This window comes from Athene cunicularia (genome assembly GCF_003259725.1).
Source record: "Athene cunicularia isolate RWA chromosome 4 unlocalized genomic scaffold, athCun1 chr4_part2, whole genome shotgun sequence".
Classification (NCBI taxonomy): Eukaryota; Metazoa; Chordata; class Aves; order Strigiformes; family Strigidae; genus Athene; species Athene cunicularia.
Genome location: NW_020799099.1, coordinates 19,094,053 through 19,106,772, shown reverse-complemented (window position 1 = coordinate 19,106,772; position 12,720 = coordinate 19,094,053). Strand labels below are relative to the sequence as shown.

Sequence of the window (12,720 nt, the reverse complement as noted above, 5' to 3'; positions counted from 1 at the left end):
GGGGGGGGGGGGGAAAGAGAGAGAGAGAGAGAGAGCGAGCAAGATAGCACACACCAGTCCTGGATCCAGTGTTGGACCTGCCAACAGGGATGTTCGGTGTGGAGAGTCCCTGGGAGTGGGAATCCTCCATAGCCCCAGTTCCTGGATTTATGGAACCTTCTCTGTCCCCAGTCTCAGGACTGGCTGAGACACCAGTCAGTCATGACCAATGACACCAGGGCCACTCACTGCAAGTTCCATTTTGTCTTTCTGAAACCATTTTGTGTATCTGCTCAGGGTGGGGAAGGGGGCTCACAGTGCAGTGACCTCAGTCAGTTGTGGCTCATCCCTTACACCCATCCATCCAAGACTTTTCATAGAATCATTTAGGTTGGAAAAGACCTTTAAGATCATTGAGTACAACTGCAAACCTAACACTGCCAAGTCCACCACTAAACCATGTCCCTAAGTGCCACATCTGTGCACCTTTTAAATACCTCCAGGAGTGGTCACTCAATCACTTCCCTGGGCAGCCTGTTCCAATGCCTGACAACCCTTTCAGTGAAGAAATTCCCAATATCCAATCTAAATCTCCTCTGTCATGACTGAGGACACTAGCTCTTGTCCTATCACTTGTTACTTGGTTACTCATCCCCAGCTCTCTGCACCCTCCTTTCAGGGAGCTGTAGAGGGCGATGAGGTCTCCCCTCAGCCTCCTCTTCTCCAGACTAAACCCCCCCAGTTCCCTCAGCCGCTCCCCGTACGACCTGTGCTCCAGACCCTGCACCAGCTCCGTTGCCCTTCTCTGGACACGCTCGAGTCATTCAATGTCCTTTTTGTAGTGAGGGGCCCAAAACTGAACACAGGAATCGAGGGGCGGCCTCACCAGTGCCGAGTCCAGGGGTCAGATCCCTTCCCTGTCCCTGCTGGCCACGCTATTGCTGACACAAGCCAGGATGCCATTGGCCTTCTTGGCCCCCTGGGCACACTGCTGGCTCCTGTTCATCGGGCTGTCAATCAACCCCCCCAGGTCCCTCTCTGACTGGCAGCTCTCCAGCCACTCCTCCCCAAGCCTGTAGCGCTGCTGGGGGTTGTTGTGGCCCAAGGGCAGCCCCCGGCATTTGGCCTTATGGAAACTCCTCCAGTTGGGCTCAGCCCATGGCTCCAGCCTGTCCAGGTCTCTCTGCAGAGCCTCCCTACCCTCAAGCAGATCAACACTCCCACTCAACTTGGTGTTGTCTTCAAACTGACTGAGGGTGCACTCAATCCCTCGTCCAGATCATTGATAAAGATATTAAACAGAACTGGTCCCTATACTGAGCCCTGGGGAACACCACTTCGGACCAGCCACCAACTGCATTTAACTCCACTCACAACTCTTTGGGCCCAGCCATCCAGACAGGTTTTTATGCAGCGAAGGGAACACCCATCAAAGCCATAAACAGCCAGTTTCTCCAGGAGAATGCTGTGGGAAATGGCGTTAAAGGCTTTACTAGTCTGTGTAGACAACATCCACAGCCTTTTGCTCATCCACTAAGTGGGTCACCTTGTCATAGGAGGAGGTCAGGTTAGTCAAGCAGGACCTGCCTTTCATAAACCCATGCTGACTGGGCCTCATCACCTGGTTGCCTCGTACGTGCCATGTGATGTCACTCAAGATGATCTGATCCATGACCTTCCTCTGCAGTGAGATCAGACTGACAGGCCTGTAGTTCCCTTGGACCCTCTTTCTGGCCCTTCCTGTAGATGGGCATCAAATTTTCTAACCTCCAGTCAACTGGGGCCTCCTCAGTTAGCCAGGACTGCTGGTAAATGATGGAAAGTGGCTGGGTGAGCACTTCCATCAGCTCCCTCTGTACCCTTGGGTAGGTCGCACTTGGCCCCACAGACCTCTGTGTGTCTAAGCGGTAGATAAGGTCACTAACCATTTCCCCTTCAATTATAGGGGCTTCATTCTGCTTCCTGTCCCCATCTTCCAGCTCAGTGGGCTGGGTACCCCAAGAACAACTGGTCTTACTACTAAAGACTGAGACAAAGAAGGCAGTAAGTACCCCAGCCTTTTCCTCATCCTTTGTCCCCTGCATCCAATGAAGGATGGAGATTCTCCTTAGCCCTCCTTTTGTTGTTAATTAATTTATAGAAACATTTTTTATTGTCTTTTACTACAGTAGCCAGACTAAGATCTAGTTGGGCTTTGGCCCTTCTAATTTTCTCCCTCTCATGACATCCTTGTAGTCCACCTGAGTTGCCTGCCCCTTCCTCCAAAGGTCATAAACTCTCATTTTTTTCCTGAGTTCCAGCCAAAGATCTCTGTTCAGCCAGGCTGGTTTTCTTCCCCACTGGGTTGACTTTCAGCACACAGGGGCAGCCTGTTCCTGAGCCTTAACATTTCCTTCTTGAAGAATGCCCAGCCTTCCTGGACTCCTTTGCCCTTCAGGATGGCTTCCCAAGGGACTCTGTCAACCAGTCTCCTAAACAGGCCACAGTCTGCCCTCCAGAAGCCCAAGGTGGCAGTTCTGCTGACCCCCCTCCTTCTCCAAGAATTGAAAACTCTATGTCATGACCGCTATGCCCAAGATGGCCTCCAGCCATCACATCACCCAGTGTAATACAGCACATTACAGTATAATAACATATTTTTGCTCATATAGCAGTGGTCATAATTAATCTCTATTGCTGCTTCTTGAGAGTACAGAGCTACAGATGCCACAGAAATTTTGCCTGCTAAGGTCATCTCAAAGTGCATAGGGAAACTAATTTCATAAATTTATTGATTTATGATAATGCTGCAGATAAGCTATGACTGCTTGCAGTATAGCAGATACTACATGTGCTTAAAAACCTTCTGAACTGTATAGTCTTTCTGGCACATCTAGGGTAGAGGAATCTCATATAAGTGCTGTGTTGCCCAAGCTCACACATGGACACTATGACTCTAACCGCATAGATTTTATCTAGATAGAAGTAACAAATGATTTCTCCTGCATACTGTTTACAGTAATGAGCTGACAAAATATAGTTTGGTTATATAAAATTGGCCAGTTTAACCTGTATTCTCCTTCAAGGAACTGCTTGAACATGGGGTTGTTACCACCTGCTCTGGGCCCCTTTTCCCACCAGCTGGCCAGCTAAGAGCTCATGCTGCAACCCTGACACATCAGTTGGGAAAGACCACACATATGGATGGCCAACCTCAAAAAGCAAAAGAGACTCATTCCCAGCTAGAGGAAAATTTCTTCCCTGACTCCCTGCACACCTCATACACCCATATATCTGTGATCTGAGAGTGGAGTGATGGCTAAAGACCTCAGAGCAGAAGGCCGGGCACCTCTGGCAAAGTGTAGGTAGTACCACTATCACAGAAGATGCCTTGTCATGTCAAGTAGAAAATTTTTTTGGTGTGCTGCAATTAAAAGATTAATAGTGTAACACAAAACATCACACAAAAATAATGTCTACAAACCCCCCTCTAAATTCTCCCAGTAAGGCCTTCAAGGTAGAAGACACATTCTGTGTACTCTGCATCAAAATACATCCAAACCAACATGACCTACCTCCCTGTAATGTGCTGACAGTTCTACAAAGCCTTAGGAGGTAAGACCTAGTGACATACACTTTCTAGAAAAACTAGTCTATTTCTTGACAGTTATCTTTCTCCTTCCATCCCTTCTGCTAAAGTTCCCATCCCTTTTCCTTATCGGTCTCTTCTCTGATCCCTTTATGTTTCCTTTCCCCTCAAAACTCCTCTCATCTCTTTAGCGATCTCATTTCTATATTTCAAGTCCATGAAATGTTTCTATCAGGGAATGGAGCTGAGGCCATCTGGAAACCATCTCCTTTGGCCAGAGTGGGTGCCTCCAGCTGGGAACACTGGGCATTGGATTCCATCTGCAGCCCATGTAGGGGTATGTGGCATGGTCCTTTAGGAACAAGGTAGAACAAGGACTGCACATAGTGCCAGTGAAACATGAGCCAGCTTGCATAACTATGTTGCAGAAGCTGCTTTATTTGCATAGCTCTGCCAGATTGCTCAAGATGCCAAGTGTGGGGCCCAGGCTCGAGGTGTACAGCAGCCCTGGCACGCACGGAAACTACAGTGCCGCCCCTTTACAACTTGCTCGCACAGGCCTTCAGGCTCAATGCTTTGCTCTGGTACTCACCCTCTCCCCTTTTAGGGCAGTTGACTATGAAGAGAACTTTTCTTTGTTTATCTATGCGTTGTATTCCTTCTTACACAGTTAAAATATGATTCATATTCCTTTATCAACTTTTTATCTCACTTTGTCCAACTGGACATGAGGCACTAATATTCTCTCTCCCATGATTTATTAGCTGCAGCAGATCCCAGTGAAATGTAACGACAGGCAGAAAAGAAAGAACAGGGAGTTGTTAATGGCTGGTGAGCTTGCACACGAAAGAAGTCAGGAGCAGCAAACAGGCCTGTTCATGCAACTCCAGGTGATCTTTACTTGGGGACTGTAACTTCAGCAAAGGACATGAAACTGTGACCATGCTCTGCAGATTGTAGCCATAGCTACAGCTTTTGTCTACAAGCACTTGTTGTGGAAGGTGGTTTTTCTTTACTTCCACTTCACAGGCAGTACAATCCGATTCTCACTCCTTCTCCTACCAGAGCTTAGCAGCCTTGCATCACTTGTTTTCCTGAATCAATGCATGAAGTTGACTCCAGGTAGAGCGAGCTAGCACTTTCTGAAACAGCTGTCTTTTAACATAAACAAAATTAGTTCTTCTGCACTGAAACTCACGTGATTTAACAGCAGAATATTACAATCACAGCTCAAGTGACTAAGTCTTTACAGCGAAAAGCTTTTAAGGGCAGTTGTGCATCACAGTTTTTAGCAGCAACTAGACATTCTGCTCTACAAATAATAAAATGCATATTAGCTTTAGCTAATACTTAAGCATTTTTTAAAATAGGTTACTTTTTCCTGCATCTACATGGTTTATTTTTTAAGCTTACCATGGTACATGTTTGTGTCTTTTCAGAGATTTAGCTCTTAAAAGATAAATAAGCAAATTAGTTTTGGCATTCTGGAGGGTCTTTAAGTTGAAAATTCAGCATTTCTTCCTACTGTGTGATAGAAATTTCCAAGTTACTCTTTTATGAGTCACTTCTTATTCTTCAGAACTTGATAAGCACAAAAGACTCAGCTCTGGGCTCCAGAGGTTAGTGGTAGATAAAAAAAAAAAAGAAAAAAAGGCAACAATTCTGAAGTTCCACCCTACACAGTACAAAACCTGTGACTGCTCAACCTCTTTGTATTTTTCCACCTGCACATTTAAGGATGTTGTGCTGGTTTGGGCTGGGATAATTTTCTTCATAGTAGCTAGTAACCAAGCTATGTTTGGATTTGTGCTGGAAACAGTGTTGATAATTCAGGGATGTTTCAGATCCTGCTGAGCAGTGCTCACACAGAGTCAAGGCCTTTCCTGCTCCTCACACCACCCCACCAGCGAGGATGCTGGGGGTGCAGGAGAAGTTGGGAGGGGACACAGCTGGGACAGCTTACCCCAGCTGACCCAAGGGATGTCCCTGACCATATGACGTCATGCTTAGTGCATAAAGCTGGGGGAAGAAGAAGGAAGGGGGGATGTTCGGAGCCATGGTGTTTGTCTCCCCAAGTCACCGTTACACATGACAGAGCCCTGCTTTCCTGGAGATGGCTGAACACCTGCCTGCCAATGGGAAGTGGTGAATGAATCCCTTATTTTACTTTGCTTGTGTGCGTGGCTTTTGCTTTACCCATTAAACTGTCTTTATTTTGGTAAAAGTGAGTTTTCTCACTTTTACTCTTCTGATTCTTTCCCCCATCCCACCAGTGGGGAAAGAGCAAGTGGCTCTGTGGTGCTTAGTTGCTGACTGGGGTTAAACCACAACAGATGCCCAAAGGACTAGGTACACAAAAAACTTGCACAAACATTAAAACATGAGCATTAAGTGCAGAGATAAAATAGAGAAGCAGGTAGGATTCAGAGCTAGCATACAGGGCAGGTCAAATTAAACCAGTTCAAACAGCTTGGGGACCATATCTGAAGATTATACAAAGGAAATGGAGCTGAATTAAGCAAGCATGGGATAATGACATCCTGTTTTGTGAGAACATAAACAAAGACTTCCAAAAGTAAACACCAATACCTTCCCAGAACATAGAAAATAAATCAGTTGTTCATGGGACAATGCCTTATTCATTTTAGTAACCTGAAGAACAAAAGCTGAAGGTGGAAGCTGCAAATTAGCTAAACACCAGTTCTGAAAGTTTGCAGGTTTACAGCAAGTATTAAAAGAATTTGAAGAGGAAAATAATATCTAAGGGGAGTACTGAATCAAGTATGAACACCCCCTTTTCAAATAATGCCTTTTATCTTCATTTTAAGTCTCTGAAAAAACACAGCTAAGTGACAAACAAGAAGAACAAAGACGCAGTTGGCAGTCAAACTGCCCCAGGACTGCCTTGAGCTGAGGTGCTGACATAGGTTTTTGGAATAACTGGTCAGCATGGATCCCCCTGGCCAGCCACACCCTTGTGCAGCCACCATCAGTGGCCAGCCTCTTGATTGTAAGCCCCTAAGATGGGAGTATTCAGAAAGGGTCTTTTCCACTCAATTCATTCATATGCCCTCCTGCAGAGCCGAGTCTAGAATCAAACATCATTGCTCCATAGCAAGCATAGGGTCAATGAGCAAATATGACATGGGACAGGAATCTATGTGGAAATCAAATCAAAGATAAATTAACCTGAATCCAGGAAAAGAACAAGCAGGGGGCTAGTACACTAGCCTACAGTAGTACAGTGTTGGGGAAATTGCCACAACAGATGCAGATGAACGCTGCTGGGGTCCCTGACTTCAGAAATGTGGCGGATCCATCATGTCCCACCCATAACCAGGAGGGCTGTCTCAGTGGGAAGGGAATGAGACAACAGACTTATTTACAACACCTTGCTGTGACCTCCCCGCTGCAGGCTGCTAAAAGACAGTTTGCCCATTTCAGCCAGAAGGCTTGACTTTCTGCCACATCCCCTTCATATTTCCTGCTTCTGAGACTTTCTTTCCAGGTCCATTGAGCCATACCTTCTTCATTGCCTTTCTAATATTTTATTAGACAGGTGTGATGATCTCTGGATGTATTCGGCTGTTCAGCAGCTGCTCAGGATTGTTGAGTAATAGTTCTGGCAGTACCTGAAACCTTAAAAAGCTCAGTGATGAAAATCACAGCTCTCCTAAGCAGAGCAATGGTGCCTGGTGGTGAAATAGTGGTCATATTCTTCTAGAGCTTCTGTGCAGCTTCTCTTTGTAATGTTCTGTTCTCCATCTCCATGGTGGCCAGGAGAAAAAATGACTTAAACTGAAACAAGGAAGATTCAATTTACACTTTGGAAAAAAACTTCCTCTGGGCATGGATAGCAAAAAAGGTAGATTGCTTGGAGATGGTGTGGCACCATCATCTTGGAGGTCTGTAAGACCTGGTTAGATCTTTCTCAAGTTCTGAGCTCTAGATGGATGCAAGATCTAATGTACCTTTAAAATGCAATCATCCAGCTCAGTTTTACACTTCTACAGAACATCTTACTTGTTTTTTTATACAGATGGGCATTGCATAAATTCATGGATTTGATATTCTGCACATGCAAATCCTCAAATCTAGTTTTCCTCACCTAACTTATAGGCCTAATCTTTCTTGCTTTCCATGAGACTTAGGCTTTTAAAAACAGGACTTCACATTGAACCCAGACTACTGGGGAGCAGTCCATGGTAAAGATGGTATAGATAACTGATGTGAACAGATAGAAAATAATATGTTTCAAGATTAAATTAAGATCCTTCGTTATGTCTAAACTGGTGGACTCAGGCACAATTTCAACAACTTTTTTTTTTTTTTTTTTTCAATTTCAACCTCAGTTAACATTTGGAAAATGTTTTTCATAAGGCAACAAAATACATGTCCAAAAGAGCTATTCTTTTTAAAACTGAAAAATCTTCTTAGTATTTTTATAGCAATATAGTGGAAGAAATATGGATCCACTCAGGGGAAAGGAAAGTGTGGAAAGCCAAAGTGCCAGAATTGCTGGCAGATTCTGATACCTTAATAATACTTCATCTGTTCACCTTCCACTGAAGTCAACAGGCTGAGCTGAACTACGGAACCATACAGTATCCAAACTTCACGGAACACATAACAAACTAACACTACTGCCCTTCACCTGACTCCATTCATTCTCCCTTTACCCTTTCAGATATATCATCTCTTTAATGCTGAACACATTGTGAATTATTGTCTTGCAGCATCAGTAGCACCTCTCCATAGGCATCCTAGTCACAGAAAGAGATTGAATTTCCCAGTCAATTAATCTATCCCTCTGCTTTGTAAAAACCAAAAGTTTTCCCAAATGGTCCCTTTCATCAATTTACCAAATAAAGTTAAGTTCCTTGTACTGCATCTCTGGAAAATGTTGTTCCAGAACCTCACTTTCATTTGCTTTATTTGGATAAAGACAATACTGCATTATGTGAGATCATAATGGCAGCTCCCTTTGAATGAGTTCAGCTGGCTATTTGCTTAGGTTGTTTTTATAGCAACTACTTGTAAATCTCAATCATAAAAAGCTGCAGTACCCTGGAAAAATAAGGTTTACAGCTTGCACTCTGTTCTGTAGGCAGACAGTCATGGTCCCCAGGAAGCCATTTTGTTGTTGTAGTTTACTTGAAAATTAACTGAACAGCAGTATGAAAGACTTCTGCAGTCCCTTCCACATCCTTTGACTTACTTGAATTCCTCCTTCCAACAATGCCCTGCTGTCTCTTACATAGAGCAAAGGTGCAGGTATTTTCTGTTAACTCTGGCTCTCTGTGCTCTTCCCCTGTCTGCAGATACAGAGGATTCATGAAGAAGTAAATCCACAACTTCATGCCAACCTTGTTGGCTTTATTTAAAAAAAATTGATAAAAGTGCTTTCAGAAACAAAATAAACATCTTAACATGCGCTTTGTGTCCCCGTGTGTGACAACTCAAAATCAGACTGTGCTTCATGCTACCTCTGTGCCTTCATGATAACAGCCTCTTTTCTACATGGGCCTTACAACAAAGCAAACAGCAACAGGCCACTTTGGGTTGTGGATCAGAAGCTAGCAGCTGCATGGACCCCTTCTTAGAACTTCTGCTTTCAGCTGCCTTCTCTTCTTGAAAAGACTCAAAAGCATCTTAGCCTGTATGTTATCCAAACATCTGTCATAATGACAAAGAGTCACACCAGTCACATTTCTCTTTTTCCCCTCCAAGTGTAAAAAAATCTCCCCACACTTCTTCCATTTTTTGCCTTTCTCCAGCTTCTTGTGGAAAATGCCATATACTCCTACTTCTGGTGAGCACAAAATGAAAGACAGCGTGCCCCATTTTTCTGCAAAAGACCTTAAAATCACAACTTAAATCTAGTTTATTGTTGACCTCAGAGACAAAGCTTTTACCCTCCTTTTAGTTCCCGAGATGGCTCGCAAAACCAACAAAACCAAGTAGCAGTCACTCACAGGTACAATGTCCTGAAATAGTTGTGCCTGGAGACCACAAGCCAGTGGACTGCTATGGCCCCTGGTGGGAACAAAAGTACCGATTCTGGTCCACCATCTCAGAGAGGGAAAAGTCATCTGTGATAGATGTGCTTTCTGGAATATGAGCTGTGGTAAAGAAATAAGAGCCTGTGAAACTGAGACACACAAAATATCCTGTGACTTAGTGTCTGAGTCTATATAATAATGCTTGTAAACTTGGAGGATTTCTGAGGAGACCTGAAAAGTGCACTTGAGTTGCAACCTTAGTTTAGCAGGAATCTTAGTGGGCAAAGCACCATTGGCAACATCTCCAGCAATAACCAGTGGCCATGATGCAATATAGATTTCTAGATTTTCTTCCTGTTACTAGATTCAAATGGCGATCGCCTGACTACATTTAAGATCCTTACTGGTCAATGCCTGAAAATCCATTTTTACGCTTACTCATTTAATCCCTTTAACCCTACTTGATGATGACAATTTCACCTGTTGAAACTATGTAGCACTACACTTAAACTCTAGAAAAAAATCATTCCTAAAGTTTTGTCCAATAGTGTGAATTTTCTTGAACACAAACCCCCAAGGTCAGGTGATTTTATAGTCCTGTGTATAGCCTTTTTTTCTGTGTCTACATGCGAATATTAATTCCCTACAGAAATTGATTATTTCTGGTCATGAACATTCATATGTTAAAGAGGAAGAGTGATAAAAACTTAAAGGACAAACTGGAAGTACACAGGCTCTTCCTTCTGCTAATGGCAGGCAAAAGATGCGGCTGTGCTGCTGCCATGGCAGCGCGCAGCTCGGAAACATCAACAGAAGTGGTTCTAGGGTGTCCCCGCATCACCAGCCCTCAGTTGCTTGGCAGAGCAGACAAACTGGGCTGCTGCTTGCTCAGCTGGAGTCCTACCTGAGGAAAAGTGTGAATCCCTGCTACAGGGGGAACGTTACCTGCTGCAGGTAGCAAAAACGTGCTGCCAACTTACCATCCTGCCAAGAAGGAGGCCCTGTACAGCGCTGCTTCTCAGGTAGTTGGTCCTTTCTGTCCTTTACACCATCACTTACGGACTTTCTGGGTATAGACTGAAAAAGCAATAAATGATGAAAGTTACGTTTTTTCTCAAGAGCCCATTAATACAGTCAGATATAAGACTATTGTAAATAACTGCTCTACTCATCCTTCGTAAGGAAATGGGAAGCCTTTAAGTATTTTTGAATACTGCAATGATAATATTTTGGGTGTGATTTTATCTACAATGTAAAAATGACAATGCTGATATTGTTCTGTCAAACATCCAATTGTCTGTGGTATCGCTGTATTTAATTTTACTAATTTAAATATTAACAACGTTCTAAGTTGCTATTTTGGTATAGTAACACCCTAAACATATTATACTGGCCAGTCTGAAGTTGCTAAAGAAGTAAGAAAGATTCTAAAAGTATGTTTCACAAGACAGTTTAGATTACAAAAAAAAAAAATCACTAATTTAGCAAAGAAGAGAACCCTCCCACGTGAACTTAATTTTTAAAAAGTTCAGTTAGATTTAGTTAGTCCTTTATAGGTAGACAACATAATGAGTAGGATTATGTAGAAAGACAGAAGCCCCAGAAAAGAGGAAGTATTTTCTGCTCCTACAAGTTACTTTATACACTATTTTTAGTAAGCATTTAATCTTAGGCATATGGAGAGAATATTTTATGGTAAGTACTACACTTTTTAAAAAATTATAAAGCTTTGGAAAAGCTAATCTCCCAAAATAGCTATTTTTATAATGTCAATTACTCAATCAATCCACTGCAAGCAAAATCAGAAGACCTCTCTTTTCACCTTTGCTATCAGGAGATACAGGTATTTTAAATTTGAAAAAAAAAAAAAAAAAAGAATTAGCTTGCCACAAGCTACAAACCACTCCTATGAACCATAGCTTTCACCTTGCTTCCCCGTGCACTGAAATGTGATGATTTATAGGAGAGAGACACTGGCCTTGCCTCAGTTGGCTTGAGGATGACCTCAGCTCAAGACCTTCCACTCTGGAATTTATACTTTTTGTTTTCAGATGTGCAAGCCTCCTTATGTCTGTTGACCTGTGCACATTGCAAAATCTGTCAGTTCACTGGAGTTTTTCCTCTGGTCTGATGTATTTATGGAATAAAAATGTAACCTTGCAAAACATTAAGAGTTACTTAAAAAAATGTCCTGTCCTTTCCCAAGCCTCTTGTCTCCACATAGTCCTTAAAATATGCTGCTTTCTGACCCCAACAGATAACTGACAAATGCTTATTCCATTCTCAATCCATTTAGGCTCTTAAAGCCAGCAGCTCTTACAGATTATTTTTGTGTTTGAATCATAGAATGAATCATAGAATGATTTGAGTTGGAATGGACCTGAAGGATCATCTAGTTCCAACCCCCCTGCCATGGGCAGGGACACCTTCCACTAGCCCAGGTTGCTCAAAGCCCCGTCCAACCTGGCCTTGAACACTGCCAGGGAGGGGGCAGCCACAGCCTCTCTGGGCAGCCTGGTCCAGTGTCTCACCACCCTCATCATGAAAAAATTCCTTCTTGTGTCCAATCCAAATCTACCCTCTTTCAGTTTAAGTCATTACCCCTTGTCCTATCACTTCATGCCCTTGTAAAAGGTCCCTCCCCATCTTTCCTGTAGCCCCCTTGCAGTACTGGAAGGCCGCTATAAGGTCTCCCTGAAGCCTTCTCTTCTCCAGGCTGAACAACCCCAACTCTCTCAGCCTGTCCTCACAGGGGAGGTGCTCCAGCCCTCTGATCATCTTTGTGGCCTCCTCTGGACTCACCTGAGCAGGTCCGTGTTCTTCTTATGTTGGGGCGACATAGCAGTAGCACTCAAGATGGGGTCTCACAAGAGTGGAGTAGAAGGGGAGAATCCCCTCCCTTGACCTGCTGGCCACATTTCTCTTGATGCAGCCCAGGATATGGTTGTCTTTCTGGGCTGCAAGTGCACACTGCCGAGTCACATTGAGCTTCTCATCAACCAACTCAGCCAAGTCCTACTCCACAGGGCTGTTCTCCATCCACTCTTTACCCAGCCTGTATTTGTGCTTGGGATTGCCCTGACCCATGTGCAGGACCTTGCACTTGGCCTTGCTGAACTTCACAAGATTTGCATGGGCCCGCCTCTCAATCCTGTCCAGGTCCCTCTGGAT

At 43.8% G+C, this 12,720-nt stretch overlaps 1 protein-coding gene across 2 annotated transcripts in view; it reads right to left on the bottom strand.

Moving 5' to 3' along the window:
* Positions 1 to 12,447, bottom strand: part of LOC113479748 (alcohol dehydrogenase 1) — a 26,418-nt gene extending 13,971 nt beyond the window's left edge. The window contains exons 1-2 of one of the 2 annotated variants that reach the window (XM_026848020.1): positions 12,352 to 12,447; positions 10,495 to 10,626 (exon numbers count right to left, since the gene is read on the bottom strand). Coding sequence is in view for 1 of the 2 variants with exons in the window: in XM_026848021.1 (XP_026703822.1) it covers positions 10,530 to 10,532 (3 nt within the window). In the remaining variant the exon portion in view is untranslated. The remainder of the gene's footprint in view (positions 1 to 10,494; positions 10,627 to 12,351) is intronic. The other variant, XM_026848021.1, reaches the window with a different exon arrangement.
* Positions 12,448 to 12,720: the final 273 nt, after the last annotated feature.